The sequence below is a fragment of the Channa argus genome, chromosome 5, assembly GCF_033026475.1.
Source record: "Channa argus isolate prfri chromosome 5, Channa argus male v1.0, whole genome shotgun sequence".
Lineage (NCBI taxonomy): Eukaryota > Metazoa > Chordata > Actinopteri > Anabantiformes > Channidae > Channa > Channa argus.
In genome coordinates, this window is record NC_090201.1 from 8,523,265 (window position 1) to 8,539,272 (window position 16,008).

Below are 16,008 nucleotides of genomic sequence, written 5' to 3' on the forward strand. Positions count from 1 at the left end.
CCTCTTTGTGTAAAATAAGGAGTACAGTATAGGGTGGGGCCTCAAATTCCACACAAAAACCCTGAACAGGGCAAAAATAAAAACTCCAAATATGTCCAGTCTTCTGTCAACCCTCTGTCTCTCCCAGGTGTTCAACATCTCACAGGACACACCAGAATTCTTTTTTAATGTATTTTTTCCTTTTTGGAGACTCCTAAAAGTAGGATGAATGGCCTTTCTAGTCAGGTTAGACATGTGGACTTAGTAGGAGGCATGTTATTATTATTATTATTTATTTGTCTGTGAAAGCATTAATTGTTTGTTAAGACCTTGGCTGGACTTGGTTGGACCTTGATAGAGGCCAGAGCTTCTTGAGAATTACACAGTCATCTCTCCATCACACTAAAGTAGTCTGAAATCCCACTTTCAAGTGGCTCTGGTTGATCACAGAGTCCCATCCATCTCATAGACCTTGCAGCTAAGCTCTGGGGAGAAGTACAGGTGTCCTTGGAATTGTTTAAAGAAGGCTAGCCTCTGTTTGGAAGCTCTTATAGTACCCATTTTGTGGTAGATGAACACTACTTTGTTCTGTGTACTCTTCTGTCTTTGTGTCTGAGTGGGCTTAGGAAGCACCAGGGGAATTTGAAGTGTATTCCTTCCTTGGGTGATGGGTAAAGGGCAATTAAGTTGAACAGCGTAATAATTTTTTAAATAGTGGCATAGGCATTTCATAGGTTCAAGTTATATGTATGTGTGAAGCATTTTTAACCTCACTTAGTGCCTTTTTAATGTGCCTGTTTAAAATGTTATTTTACAGACATCATAATAAAATCCGAAGCATTGATGAGAGGCTGACAAGGGAGCTGGTTTCTGTGGAAACTTTAGACCTGAGCAATAATGATATCACCGAGCTACGAGTGCACTGCTTTCCTGCCGGCCTCCAAATTCGAGACCTGTAAGTAAATCAGGCACACAGTAATGTTATTTCTACAGTAAGACTGCAGAGCGTGCGAATAAACAAAAAAGTGTGGGAGGGGGGGGACTGAAGGCTCAAGAGACAGAGTCAAATGATTCAGTTTTGTTATACATTTCTTTTGTCACAATGTCTGTGTTTAGGTACCTCAGCAACAACAAGATCAGTGTGTTGGAGCTCGGTGCTTTGGACCATCTGGGCTCAACCCTCCAGGTCCTTAGACTGAGCCGAAACCGCATCAGCCAGATCCCCGTGAGAGCATTCCAGCTCCCGAGGCTCACCCAGCTGTAAGTACCCCTGGATTTCTTCAAGTTAACAACATAGTTAGTGCTCTCACAAGTTTGTGCTTCCAAAAACAATACATTATTTGTGTTTAGGTTGAAAAGAAATGAATTACCCATTTCTAATGTTTAGAGACATTTTAAAATGGAAAAAATTTAATATTTTTAATGAAGATTTTGTATTTGTGTTTAACACTTGGAATGGTATTACTGTGAGCTATACCTTTAGAGGTGGATAAGGTCCAGCTAGGTAAACACCTCAACCATGTTATCTGTAATTTATTGTCTTCTATCTTGGTCAAACTTCCTTCCAGTTTAACAGTGAGGCCATTTGTAGATCAACACCTACATTCTGAAGAGTAAACGGATAATGCATAATGGGTCTCCCCCATTGTAGCTCTAGGAGTTTCACCGGGTGCCTTTTGTTAAAGGGGTGGCCTCGGTGACACTGTATCTGTACATGCTAGTGGTAAAGCACATAAGACACAAAAGAACCTATGTGGATGTTTATCTTTGCCGACCTGAGGGCTTTTGCAGGGCCTTCACACACATGCCAGACGTACACATTCATTGTCATTTGCAAAGCTGTTTCAGGCTTTCTCTGTTGAGGATAGAGAACTGCAGTTTTTTTTAAATCTTATACCACGTTTTGTAGTCAGGTCATAGCACTCACACTTGTTTGTAAGCTAAAGCCTGCAAGGGATACAGCACTGGCCCTGTGCCACAGGTAGACAGGACACCACAGAGGAATGTCTGGTGGTTTGTTAACAACAAATGCTCCAAGTGAAGCATTAAAGCAGTATTCTTTGGTTTTTCCTAGTGATAGAGGAATGGATGCAGTCACTTTTTCTGAAATGTAGTGAATATTTTGAAAGAGCTTACAAAGTATGATTAAGCACCTCACAGATTTTTCTGTGTTTCTGTCCACACTGCAGTGAACTGAACAGGAACCGAATCCGTCAGGTGGAGGGTCTAACCTTCCAGGGTCTGTCTAACCTGGAGGTGCTCAAGCTGCAAAGGAACAGCATCAGCAAACTGACTGATGGGGCCTTCTGGGACCTCGCAAAGATGAAAGTGCTGTATGTACAATAAACATAAATTAGAATGATACATTTAAACAGAATTTTTAAATTGCCATGTATTGCAGATTATGCTTCTCACTTTCACACATCATAAAACACCTTATTTATATAGCTTGGTGGCAGCACAAAGTTTGGAGCACTACATGATGGACTAACTGTAAACAAATCACAATAATCCTTACAGAAGTAGTATCTTATGGTTTGCTTCCTCGACCTTGCTCAAGGTCGAGAAAGCATCCAAATGATCCATTGTCACATATTGCATTGCTATTTTTCAGAAATGCTTCTGCAAATGTATTTAATAGCACTCAACTTCTGACATCCTGTTGCCTGCAAACCCCTGTTCCAAGATCTCTGAATTCTCACAGTGTTAATAGCAGTGTTTGTCTCCTGCAGTCACCTGGACTATAACAGCTTGACAGAAGTGAACAGTGGCTCACTGTACGGCCTGACTTCCCTTCAGCAACTATTCCTCAGTAACAACTCTATTTCCCGCATTAATCCTGATGGATGGAAGTTCTGCCAAAAGCTAAGGGAACTGTAAGTACCATCATTTAAATGAACCTAAACGCTTATAAACTCTCCCGCCAGATGTTGCGATGCAGAAACCTTTGAGTAGACAGTAGGTACAGCTCCTAAAACTGCAATAAGCTGCAGTGGAGGAGAGTTGGGGAAAGCAACTAATCTTGTTCAGCTTTAAAGAAAATTATTTGATTTAAAACCATGTACCAGTGCCAGCTATACAACCAAAATTAGATTGAAATTCCTTCACCATTTTTTGTCTGTCTCTGGGAATCTAAACCCCTTGTTCTATAACCTGAGAATCCCAACACTTCACGCCCCCACCCATATCATCCATCTACCTTCGCCAGAGTTAAATGACATTGTGCTTTAACACTCAATAGTCTACGTTATTCTCAGGATAAGCCTGTTTAGCCCATAATTAGAGCTGGGCTCAACAGCACTCAAGCCCTTCGACAAGAGTTTTTGTACTCCGTTCTGAAGCGTGTGGGTTTGGTAAACCAGTGTATAATCCTCCGCTGGTTGTGTTGTGGTAATTACAGTGAAGCATTGCCTTCACGCCCTTTGTCTACCTAATGAGGAGTTATTATCTGAGAGTCTTTCCTGTTCTGTTGACATGACTGTTGTATTGCTGCTGTAAAGAGTGCTGCTCAGCTGAGGCGTTGCTAACTGCGAGGTAGGCTGGGGTATCTGTGGCGCCTATATTTGTTTATATGTAATAGTCAGAATGGATAGAGAGGTAGATGGCATTAAGCGGAGTTTGCTCTCTGTACCTCAATGTTGTTTTTCCTGTGTATGAATTACAAATTGCTCATAGAACTGAATCATTCTCATTAGCCAATGGTTATTTGACTTTATTATGTAAAGTTATGATGACCCAAGTGGCTAACAGAAGAGAGAGTCATCTTTATGAGGAGCCTGTTATTGCATTTTCCCTGGGCTGGGCTAAGCTGGTCATCAGGGAGGATCGCTGCATACATGACTGGTCAAGCAAAGTTGAGGGCAGGCCACAGGAACAGACAGCAGGGGCCACAGAGAGGGCAATAAAATGCACAGTAGTACCTTTGACCACAATTTTAAAGATACCCTGAAGGAGTTGTTGTCATTTTTAATCAGGATTTATTAAAGTCGATTATACATGTTCTATATTTTCAAGTGTTTCTCAAGTAATTCAGTGTTTACCAAACCTTTCTTTAGATACAAATCTTGTGACTCGTGGAGTATTCCTTCCTTCCTCATTCTTATAACAAGTGAAACTGCCTAGAAATCCATGTTCTGTTTTTATCCTATGCTGATTCTGAGGCGGGATATAGTAAAACTCACCATTTTAAAGGGCTGCAGCACACATAAATGTATATTCCCTTGGGGTTTACCACATGCTTCTGAATGGAGATTGTAGACATGTACACCACAAATGTTTTTTCTTCCCTGTAAAAGTTTAGGACCTCGGTTGAGCTGTAACGTCTGCTAAACCTATTCTGTTCATTTCTTGTGACAAAAAAGCAAAATGGAAAAACATCACAGAATGACAGACATTGAATCACTCATGAAATTGAAGTAAAGTGATGTCACGAGCTGCATCGGTGTTCTGCCAAACTGTCAACTCCTTCCAGGCCTCACACAGAACATTTCTCTTTCTTCCCTCCTTTTCCTCTCATTTTCTCCATCTCCATGTCTGCTGCTGTCCTCTTTTCTGTCTCCTTCTTTTTCCCTAGGAATCTTTCGTACAACAACTTGACTCGTTTGGATGAAGGCAGTCTGGCTGTCTTAGGGGATCTCCACAACCTCCGTCTGGGCCACAACACCATCAGCCATATCACAGAGGGAGCCTTCAGAGGCCTCAAATCTGTACGGGTCTTGTAAGTACACTCCCATGAATTGCCATTACAAACTTCTCAAATGAGCCCCAACAATCCACTCGTTGGGGGTTGCCCCTGCCGATGATAAGGATAAGATGTGCCTCTGAAAGCTGAGATGTTTTAATATTGGTTTTGCCCATGTGAAATTTGATATTTCGGCTCACCTAATCCTTTCAATTGACTTTAGAATGCAGAGATTGTTTACTTTTCAACACAGGATTGATCTCACTGGCATTCATGTCTATTCATGAGTTTAACTTTACGAGGTCTTTATGCATCACTGTTGTCATGGTTTCTGTAGCAACTTTGTTTTTTTCTCACTTTGTTCTTTTTGCCGTTTTTTGAGGGGGTGGGGGGTGGAGTTGTTTTGTCTTGAGCATTGGCTCCCAACAAAATTAGATCTCAAAAGTGTTCTCTGTTGCTCACCTCCCTTGAGATCCTTTACTGCTCTTAGAAGGCATGAATCAGACAGAGGTTTTTTTTCCCTCTGATCCACCTTTAGCAAAAAAGCCCAAACAGGACTGAAGAAAGAAAAGGAGGGAATGAAAGGGAGAAAGTCAGAGGATAAATCCAGGAGAAAAACGTGGGGGTCCTGGTTCCTAACCAAGGTCCTTTTGGCTGTGTCTCCTCCCAGATAGAGAGCCAGAGAGGAGAGCCAGAGCTCACTAGACAGCCTCTCTTTCACAGAATGGTGACAAGCCAAGGCACATAAGGCCTCTCTGCTGGCACACTGGGTGCTAGATAACTAGCTACAGAGAGAAACAAAGGGTGGGACAGGAAACTGCGACGGCCATATCTCAGCTCTTTCCTTATGTTTTCTTTCTTCTCTTTAATTGCCCACTTTGCTTGTTTTGGCTTTACCCATTCAAAGCACACTTAATGCCCATTTTGTCCTCTCTGTTATCCTAAGTGTATTCTGGTATCTCCTCATGTTATCCCCCAGTACTCACATTAGCCCGGTTCTGATTTTGCACAATCTTTTCTCTCTTGTATCACTCAGTGTTTTTGAGGCAGGCCTAATCTAATCAGGGGAGGCGAGGACAGGAGTAGGCTCAGCCCTGAAATGGAGCTGGGGGAGCTTTAATTGGGCCTGCACTGTTGGGCGTTCTGGCATGGTCGGGAGCCTGCATTAGGGTGTGAAAGCTCCAAACAAGCCAGCCTGCCCTCTAATTTGGCCACGGGAGTTGTTGGCTTATCTGGGCCCCCGGTCTCCCTGCAGAGAAACTGTGCCCAGTCTCCCTGCTCCACAGCCCCCACCACTGGCCTTGCTTTAACAAGGCAATGGCCATTCACATCCAGCCAGCCAGAAAGAGTAGGAAATTGGCAGCTCCAGTCCAGTGTAGCTTAAACCACGGCCAAAGGAGACTGAAAAGAACCGGGGGGGATAAGAGGTGCTTGAAAAGCAATGGGAGGAGGAGGGATGGAGGGTGCTTTTGTGGAGTTGGTGGCGGGTGTGGCTGACCATCAACCTCAAAGACCTTTCTCAAGTTTGAAAGAAAGTCTTTTAATGGTTCAGAGGAGACCTCCAATTCTGTTGTTTTTCTTTTGATTACCATGCAGAGAGGAGGAATGGTGGCTCCTCCGCAGCAATGACCTCATCTGCAGAGGTAGTTTTTCAGACTATGTGAGGGGAAATGAGGTACATTCAACAAGTGTTTGGAAACCCCCGAAAGCTTTAAAAGAAAAGCGTTTTTCTCTTTCTTCTTTTATTCTGTCTTTGCCCGTCCATTGCTAAGCTCGTCTCTTAACCTCATTAGGATGCTTGGCTTTGCTATACCTGCCTCCATTGGACAAACAGAACCAACTGTCTGGCCTCTCACAAGTCATTGTGTTGATGCCAACCCCTCCAAGCCATCATGAATTATACATGTGTTTCCCTGCACTGGGGCTTGCCTCAACACACCAACTCACATGCACACTCTTTCTCCTCCCCTCTAAGGAAAGAATGCGCTTGGCTGGCAGAGCAGAGCGACAGAGGGGCTCTTCAGGCCAGGTGCAAGGGGAGGAGGATGGGAGAGGGAGGGAGTGAGAGTGAGGGGGTAACCCGTGACTTCCAAACCAGGACTGTGAAAGGCTTCAGTCCTGGCAGCCCCTGACCCTGTCCTTCCCTCCCTCCTACCATCTTTCTTATTCCTTCTTTTTCTCTCATTCTCTACAGGGAGCTAGACCATAATGACATCTCAGGCACAATAGAGGACACCAATGGGGCCTTCTCTGGATTGGACAGCCTTAACAAACTGTGAGTGTCTCTTTCTTCTGCCCCTTTGCCTCTCGTTCTGTCAACCCTCCTCATTCATCCATCTGTCCAGGCCTGTCACTGATTCTGGGATTCTCTCTAGTGTACTCCAAAGACAATCAGAAAAAGCAGAGTGACCTTTCTCATTTCTCTCCCATCCAACAGTTTCCCTTCAAATCCCAACTCACTCTTCATTGTCAGCCAAGTTTAGCCAGTCCAATTTAGGGCCACAGAGTTTGAGTTATCTGTCCCCTCGGGACCCCACACTTCACTTGGCAGGGAAATGTTCACACTGAGCAATGACTTATAGGGCCTGTCTTCTTTTCTTAAAACATTCTTAAAACATTGACGGTAATTCTTTAGTCTCCTCATCCCAAGTCACTTTATCTTCAGTTCTGTTCGACTTTAAACTTATGTTTCATTGTTTTGTCATGACCTTATAGCCAAACTGGTTTCTGTTGATTGCTAAAGCTTCAGGGAGGAAATACAGTAAATGGTTTTTATCTGTTTTCATGGCTAATCATCAGCATTTTCATGAAGGCTGCAAAAATAAAAGTTAGATCTCAAAAGTTGGCGAATTGTAAAATTTCAATGGCCGTGAAGTTGTTGGCATTGAACGGCAATAACCAACTTGCAGAATGAAAATCTAATGTTCAGCCAAGATGGTTCCCAGTGTGAGCGTTGCTAAAAGTGAAAGACTGGAAAACAGAGGGAGAGAAAGGGCTTTTCTTTAAGCTGGCAGGGGTTCGCATCCCAATAGGCTTATTTCTGTTTCTCCTCCATGCTTTCGCTCGTTGTGCTCCTTCATTCCCAGTCCCCCTTGTTAGGAACTGAGAGAGGGTGAAATTGAGGGCTGTATTCAGTCATCAACATCAAACAGCTCACACGCCTCACCCTCTGACTCTGCCCCTTTTGTCATAGCGTTGGCGGAAGTGACCTGCTGCATCATAACGCTGGTAAAGGGAGTCATGGGAAAGAAAAGATACCGAAAAGAGAAAGAAGCAGTGAGAGTGTCCACCGCATACACTGGCTTTTGTAAAATCCGATTATGAATACAGCCACATGTGACAGAATAGGGTCTCATAGCTGAAACCATGAAAAACACAATTATATTTGTTATAAAATAAGGTCAACTTGCTTCAAACACGGGCCTGACGTATGTGCTTACAATCTCTGCTGAAAGGGAAAAGAAGTGCCCCCCTCTCCCATACAGGCACACACTGTGACACTTGGTCATTGATATTAAATTGCTATTAAATTTTAATAAAGATTAAAGTTGTTTTTGAAGATCAGCCCAGGTTCCCCCCACTTCAACCTCATCCAATCTCCTTCACCCTTCCTTCTGGCTAATCTCCACACAGTTCAGATTTCCAATACCTCAAACCTTTCACTCTTATCAGATTCAAGCTTGCTAATTGTGCTTCTCTCCTTGTTTTGCTCTCTTTTTATTCCCCTGTGCTCACCTCCTCCTTCCCCGCTCCCCCTCTTTTTCTCCTTCCTCATCTATTGACACCCCTTACGTTTGGAAACGGCAGGACTCTGTTTGGAAACAAAATCAAGTCAGTGGCCAAGAAAGCCTTCTCTGGCCTGGAGACCCTGGAACACCTGTGAGTATCCCACAATCCTTGGCTGCTGCTCCTCCCAGCTAGAGAGTTAGTGAGAAAGAGTGGGGGGAGTCAGGGGGAGCTGGAGGTTGCCAAAAGTAGCTGGCAGAGAGAGGGCTGCTAGCAATTTAATAGCGTCTTTGTAAAAGGAGAAGACAGGGGCTTTTGCAAGTGCCCAGCTGCTCTTCTCTCGTTAGCCTAGCATAACGTTTTTCCTGCCTTTGCACAGGAACAAAGTTATTCACCATATGTGGAGCACTGTAGGAAAAATGGGATTCCAATAGGTTCTCAAACAAGGTCAGGGACTGACAGAAAAGCTAGCATGTATATCACACATACAGACAGACCTGGATATTTCCACCTTGTAAAATAGTGAAGGCCGATGTGTAGAGATGGCTGAATTGTCTATACAGTGGTGAGTGATGCAATGTAAAATCCCAACAGGAACTTGGGGGAGAATGCGATCCACTCCATCCAGCCTGAAGCCTTCAGTAAAATGAAAAGCCTCAAAACCCTGTGAGTTGTGATCCATTCGCACAAAACGACACCACACATGGAAGAAGCGAATACACACCCATATGCCTTGAGCCCCACTGAAACACACTCTCAAAAGTTGTTTTTGGCTTGTGCACACTCTCAAACACATTTTTTGTTACAGATGCAATACATGTGAAATAGAGCACATGTACTCACAGGTTCTCTTTCTTTGCCTGTCCTCTCCCTTCTCCGCTTCTCGTCTTGTCCACAGTCTCATTCAGAGCGACGGTTTCCTGTGTGACTGCCAGCTCCACTGGCTCCCTGAGTGGTTGGTGACACGTGGGTTGCAGGTTGGTGTCAATGCTACCTGCGCTCACCCAGAGAGCCTTAAGGGCACGAGCATCTTCCAGGTCCCTTCCAGCAGCTTTGTTTGTGGTGAGTTAAGTTTGTGCATGTGTTTATGTGGGCGGGTGTGTGGAGGGACAGATGGGCCACACTGACAGCTTGCCGCTGTTTTCTTGTTTACATTCGCACACATATTTGTTTGTGGGCTGTTTTTGTTTCGCACTGCATTTGCACTCAAAAATGCTAATGGATCCTTATGTGTGTTTTATTTTCCTCTTTTACATCTATTTATGCACAGCAAGCAGACACTTACTGAAGGACATTTGTGATGTTTAACACTTTACCACACGTGATTTATGCTCACGTTGACTTTTCTGTTTATCCTTCTTCCCATTCTGCACTCCTTTTCTTTTTTTCTCATTATCTGCTGCCATGTCTCATTTTTTTTCTTCCCTCTACTTTTGCACTTCCTTTCCTCTCAACCTTCAGATGATCTTCCTAAACCCCAGATCACAGTGCAGCCAGAAACCACAATCACAGTCCTTGGCAGTGATGTGCGTCTTACCTGCACAGCCGCCAGCAGCAGCTCTTCCCCGATGACCTTTGCATGGCGTAAGGACCAAGAGGTGCTTCAGCACGCAGAGATTGAGAACTTTGCCCATGTGCGTGCACAGCACCAGGGTGCAACAACTGATGTGCCAGGTACTGTTGGAGGTGTGATGGAGTACACCACAATCCTGCACCTTCGGCATGTCACGTTCGCACACGAGGGTCGATACCAGTGCATAATTTCCAATCACTTTGGCTCAACCTACTCCAGCAAAGCCCGCCTTGTTGTCAATGGTAAGTCATTTTTTACGAAAAGTTGTTGACTAGACAATTGATAGAGGAGCAGTTAATATTATGTGAATAAAGAATAAAATCTCTCTCTCTCTCTGCCCCTATTTAGTTTAGTTATTTGGTTTTCTGCTCAAATTTACTTCAGACCTCTGTCCCCTTCTGTACTTTCATGTCTTCCAGAATTGTTTTTCTCCCTATTGTCTTGGGATACACATGGCCATAAAGAAGGTGATAATGCCAAAACAGCAAAGTTTCCTATAGAGGTTATAGTCCATAGGAAGCTCCCCAGTTTGAATGTCAGCACCAGCTGGGAGAATGTGGTTGGAATAACAGAATGAGTAATGTTCTGTAATCCTGAACAACTGCAGTCAAGTTTTTTTTTTTTATCTAAAACTGCAGCAGCAGACCTGCTCATTGGCTTGTAGGTGTGAAACTGTAAAATTGAGATTATGAATGAGGACATTGCTGAAGAAGTCAATAGGATAAAATTTAGGTCAGCTCATGCTGAGATGATTACTGTGTTTTTCTTCCACAGTTCTCCCATCCTTCTTGAAGACTCCCAGGGACAGCACCATTCGTGCAGGCCACACGGCGAGGCTGGAGTGCGCTGCTGAGGGCCACCCGGCACCTCAGATCGCCTGGCAGAAGGATGGGGGCACAGATTTCCCTGCCGCCCGCGAGCGCAGAATGCACGTTATGCCTGATGATGATGTGTTCTTCATCAGGGACGTCAAGCCAGAGGACATGGGCATGTACAGCTGCACTGCCAAAAACACAGCAGGCACCATCTCTGCAAATGCCACCCTCACGGTGCTGGGTAAGAGCTGAGTTTCTACAGTTTTTCTTTTTCTAACTGGCTGGACATAAATATGACCCATTTTTGACTTCAGTGTACCACATTGCATTGATCATATTCCCACGTCTAAAATGAGCGCTTGTAAATAGCTCTGCACTCAGTTAGGAATGTCCGAGGCTGCAGAATGAGAGGCTTTATATTTTTCTTTATGTGCAGCTGTGGCCTTGATGCAGGTCAGGGGCCAGAGGTCACAGTTGGATGTCAAAAGGGGATGGTGGGTGAGTGAGGGGAACTCACAGAGGGGTGTTTGTTAGGCATTTACACCCCCCCCTCTCCTCTCTTGCTGGGAGGGACAGTCCTAGCTGCTCCACTGCAGGCCTCAGTGCTCACAGTTTATTGGCTGTTTTACAATGGTAAATCAAACAAAATGGAACTGCTCTCCTATAACCATCTCAACACATAGATTGTCTTTGTCCTTATTCTTTCAGCTGAGCAAAGCAGTCCCTTGTTAGACACAGCAAAAAAAAAAAAAAAAAAAAAAGTTAAGGGGTTTCTTTGCTGTGTTTCAAGACCCCCCTCCTTCTCACACACACACAGACACACACACACCCCTAAGTTAATTTCCTCTAAAGAGCCTATAACCACAGTTTCTATATTTAACATGGTCAGACTGGTGGAGCTGGTATTTTACCAACACATTTCCATATTGTGCAAGAAATCTTCTGGACAACATTTGAAGCTAAGTGCTAATCCATTCAGCAGTGTCAAATATTGAAGCAGGCAACCATAACTGACTTTGTCATGTATGTTTGGGTCTGAGACATAGAGAGAGTGGAGGGGGTGGTGGCTGCTGTTGAGGGGTCCCTGTCTGGATAAGCACGGTGGAGGAGGAAAAATGGGAGCCAAAGAAGAACAGGAATGCTTGGAGTGTTTTGGAGAAGGCAGACAAGTGGGATTTAGACAACAGGGGAGGGGGGGTAGAGAAAGGCGGAACATATTGATTGAAGAGAGAGGGGCGACTGAAGTGGGTTAAGTGAGATCTCTTAATCTGTGTATGTCCCACTGTGAGGGGAATTGGTCAGACTGAGAGGGGAAGCCTACCTTGCACACACACACACACACACACACACACACTCTGCTAAATGTGCTCAATTCAGCAGAATGTGAAGTTGCAAGGAAAACACTAGAAACATTGTTGTGAAGAGGATTCTGTCCCAAGAGAAATCTTGTGTGTGTGTGTGGGTGTTGTAATAAAAATGTGCAAAGTTAACAGATTTTAGAATTTCTTACAATGTAATCATGGGATAAGCGGTTGTGGTTGGATATCAAACTCAGAACATCACTCTGCACCTGGTCAGTGGAGCTGACTCACCAGGAACCCACAGTCTGTAATGATACGGCGAACAAACAGAGCTAAACCAAAAATCACAAACTTTGATGCCATAGAAAAGCAACAGCGTAATAGAAAACATTGACCTCAGGAATCCTGCAATGTCCAAGATCATTATCACTTCTCTCGTCCACAGAAACTCCTCATCTGGCCCAGGGCCTGAAGGATCGCAGCGTGGTCGTTGGTGACACCGTGGCCCTCCAGTGTAAGGCCCTAGGCAGCCCACCTCCACGCATCACCTGGTTGCGAAACGACCAACCGCTCCTCCCCTCCGACAGACACCACTTCACCCCGGGAAACCAGCTGCTTGTCATTGGCTCCGCCTCGCTGGAGGACTCTGGCCGCTACACCTGCCTCATGTCCAATACGCTGGGCACGGAGCGCTCTCACAGCCAGCTGCTGGTGACACAGCGGAGGAGCCCCTGCACCCCACCATCTGGGCAAAGCACAGTCACTATAGGGATCATTATCATCGCTGTGGTGACAAGTATTGTGATGACATCATTGGTGTGGGTCTGCATCATTTATCAGACCAGGAAAAAGAGTGAGGAGTGCAGTGTCACCAATACAGGTAAGCTCTCTTCTGTTCTGTCTTATAGTCAGACATCAAAGACAAACTACAACTATTCAAGGAGAAAACTGATGTGATGAAATGTTGAGTAGTGTCACATTTCTCTCTTTCAGATGAGACAATAGTCCCCCCAGATGTGCCCAGCTACCTCTCGTCTCAGGGCACTCTGTCTGAGCGGCATGATGTGTGTATCCGTGTGGAGGCTGGCGGTGGACCTCAGCCTAATGGACACGGCATAGACACTACAGGTACCTTACAATGTTAGCGCATGCCGGCAGTTTCAGCCGTTTCCCAAAGTTGATGCCTAACCATGAAAGGTGTGCCGCTGTGTTGGACGGCCTACTCAGCATCAGAAATAATTGCAGCGGCCATCTTAACCACAGTGTTGATTTTCTCTCCCCTTGTGTGCCTGCAGGTTTTGACGGTGCAGTGGTGTGCACAGACTGCATGGAGAACTGCAACCGCTACTCCAGAGATCCGGACTACCTGACCCATGCTTTTGGCCCTGCTGGAGGCACGGAGTACCAGAAACACTCTGTTCCCCCACCTCATTCACACTACCACCTAGGGGAGGAGCGTGACCCGGGTCCACACACAACCCCACTCTGCAACGGGACACCCAACATCACCCGGAATGACATTAGAGAATGTACACAACCAAAAAACCACAATACGTTACCACTGAACCAACAGAATAGAACAGGTAAGATGGTTCAAGTGATTGGATAAACAAATACCACAGTAGTACATCTAGTAGGTTTGTTACAGCCCCAACACTTCCTGTTTGGAATAGTATTTATGATACCATGGGGATACAGGTGATACCATGAGAAACACTTGTTAGGGAAAATACTAATGAATGTGATTGTTGTTAGATTAGCTCCTACCAGCGTCTGAGCTCCTCTGGATATCGCTATGAAAACAGTGATTTTTCTCTGTTGCTAGTCACTTGTAGTTGCACGTCTAGGCCTGTTCTGGGATTCAGCTTCTTTAGCTAAGAGTAATACCAGAGGAATTGGCCTTCAAATACCAGTTCTCACCTCCACATGTCAACACAGCCCTATACACACATTCCACCACCTGTGTGTCCTAAAGCTGAATCATTTGTCTACATTCATGTCACATCATTGCCTATTTCTTTTTCTCGTTAACCAGAGAGCAGAACGGGGCAGACGCTGGCGTGCTCTCTGTCACAGGAAGACTCGTTCCACAAGCCGGTGAAGCTGATGGGTGTGACAAGCCACAGCTGCCGTGACAGTGACTATGAGCCTGAGCTCAGACAGACTTTGCTGTCAAATGGACACACCCTCAGGGCCTCTCAGCATGAGAGTGCCCCTCTAAGGAGAGCCAGCGACTAGAAAGTGATGCTTCCTGCCCAAAATGTGGACTTGTAGCAGCTGGGCAGGAGTTTATACAATGTTTTGCACTGGGAAATAAAACTGCTACCTCATATCGAGGGCGACTGGTCCTGATCCTCCTGAATGTGGACTGTCAGGGAGGGCCAGGAGGGCAGGTGGCATCCGGAGTTTGAAGGTGGAGCTTGTGTGGGTGGCAGCCCATCTGAGCGTATCAGCTGTACATAGTTTAAAAACCTTCCTTTGGGAGGTGGTAAGTAAAAATTCTAGCTCCAAAAAATGTGACTTACATTTGAAGCATGTAAATGTAGGGAATCTTGTACAGTGTATGTTTGCGCAGGGGAAAAAAGAGAAATATACCTTTGGACAGTTGACTGTACATAAAGAGTTTTCTTATATATTATATTACTTTTACAAAAGAGTATTTGAATTTATGTGCATGACAAATAAAGGAGTGATTGTATTTTTATTTTTATTCAAAAGCCTTTTTCAGCTTTTACCAACATGCAGCTGCGGTGCCTTTATGCATGATTAAAACTCAACTTGTAATACCATATATTAAGAGACCTTTTTGTGAGAGATACTTATAGCAAACAAAACACCTGATAGCACTTAAGTTTCTTTCTTTGGACAAACGCTGCCAACCACGGCCTTACAGTAACACAATTAACACTCATTGTATGAAGGAAGAGCATTGGTGTAAATTCCTTTGGTTCAACAGATGGTTTGGGATCGGATATTTATGGGCTGTCAGGTAAAGCACTTTTTATACCCAATTCATAAACATGCAGCTACATGATATCTGCTAATAAGAATGCAGGAACCTCCTCTACGTGAGGAGACATTTGACTTATTCTGACACGTTGATGAAGTCGATCTTATGAGGGCTCTTTCACCTGATTCACAATACTGTTACTGCAAAGCTGCTCTGATCTAGTTTGACACCCGCCGTGAAGCCTTTAGTTATGGGCCCTCATCCACTGACATTTAATTGGCCAACTGCTTACTTATAAAATATTTATGCTTTGAATTGAGACAGAAATCAGGGAAAATGATGTTGTATTGTGTTGCATTATATTACTGCTGTAATGTGCCTCAACATCCACCGTTGTGCATTGAGAAGAAAAGGGCCAGTATTTTGACTTTGTCACGTCTCTATAATGTTCTCGTCATTGCTACAGTTGAATAAAGTTTCATGTTCGAGGTAACTAAAGGTGCGGCTTCATGCTGTGAACAGTTGGAAAGCTTGTGAAATGTGTTCTAACCAAACTAGCAGGATTACTGCAGTCAGATGCTCCCTGAACTGTCACAAACCCTGTTTACACTGTGTCAGACAACAGTCATATGTTGGTGCAGCATCTAATATATGCACACGTTTCCACAGTTCACCGTTGTCTGAACTGTGGTCTGTTACCTGTGGCCTTATCAAGGTGAGCTGGAGGACACACTCCTCTGGTTACACCTGATAGCACCTATCACCAATAATTCTACCAGCAAGACCAATCAGAGAATCCTGTAGGAAAACACATCCCAGTGTAACAGGTACATGGGACAAGAGGGAGTGAGGTGCAGTTCGTGTTCTGAGTAATTTATTGAAACTACAAACTGTTCAAAACTGTTGTACCATTGTCAAACTCTAAAACAGTGAAGTGTCTAATAAAATCACATTTTGCTATTGTTACAAGTGTAAGGTCTGTT

The 16,008-nt window shown here is 44.5% G+C and overlaps 1 protein-coding gene across 1 annotated transcript in view; it reads left to right on the forward strand.

The window, feature by feature from the left end:
- Nucleotides 1-15,994, forward strand: part of lrig1 (leucine-rich repeats and immunoglobulin-like domains 1) — a 33,069-nt gene extending 17,075 nt beyond the window's left edge. The window contains exons 4-18 of the mRNA XM_067503671.1: nucleotides 797-934; nucleotides 1,096-1,239; nucleotides 2,169-2,312; nucleotides 2,712-2,855; nucleotides 4,553-4,696; nucleotides 6,855-6,935; nucleotides 8,468-8,539; nucleotides 8,981-9,052; nucleotides 9,285-9,448; nucleotides 9,848-10,201; nucleotides 10,734-11,015; nucleotides 12,521-12,955; nucleotides 13,069-13,203; nucleotides 13,371-13,658; nucleotides 14,111-15,994. Of these exons, the coding sequence (XP_067359772.1) occupies nucleotides 797-934; nucleotides 1,096-1,239; nucleotides 2,169-2,312; nucleotides 2,712-2,855; nucleotides 4,553-4,696; nucleotides 6,855-6,935; nucleotides 8,468-8,539; nucleotides 8,981-9,052; nucleotides 9,285-9,448; nucleotides 9,848-10,201; nucleotides 10,734-11,015; nucleotides 12,521-12,955; nucleotides 13,069-13,203; nucleotides 13,371-13,658; nucleotides 14,111-14,313 (2,800 nt within the window). The 3' untranslated portion in view covers nucleotides 14,314-15,994. The remainder of the gene's footprint in view (nucleotides 1-796; nucleotides 935-1,095; nucleotides 1,240-2,168; nucleotides 2,313-2,711; nucleotides 2,856-4,552; nucleotides 4,697-6,854; nucleotides 6,936-8,467; nucleotides 8,540-8,980; nucleotides 9,053-9,284; nucleotides 9,449-9,847; nucleotides 10,202-10,733; nucleotides 11,016-12,520; nucleotides 12,956-13,068; nucleotides 13,204-13,370; nucleotides 13,659-14,110) is intronic.
- The last annotated feature ends 14 nt before the right edge of the window (nucleotides 15,995-16,008 follow it).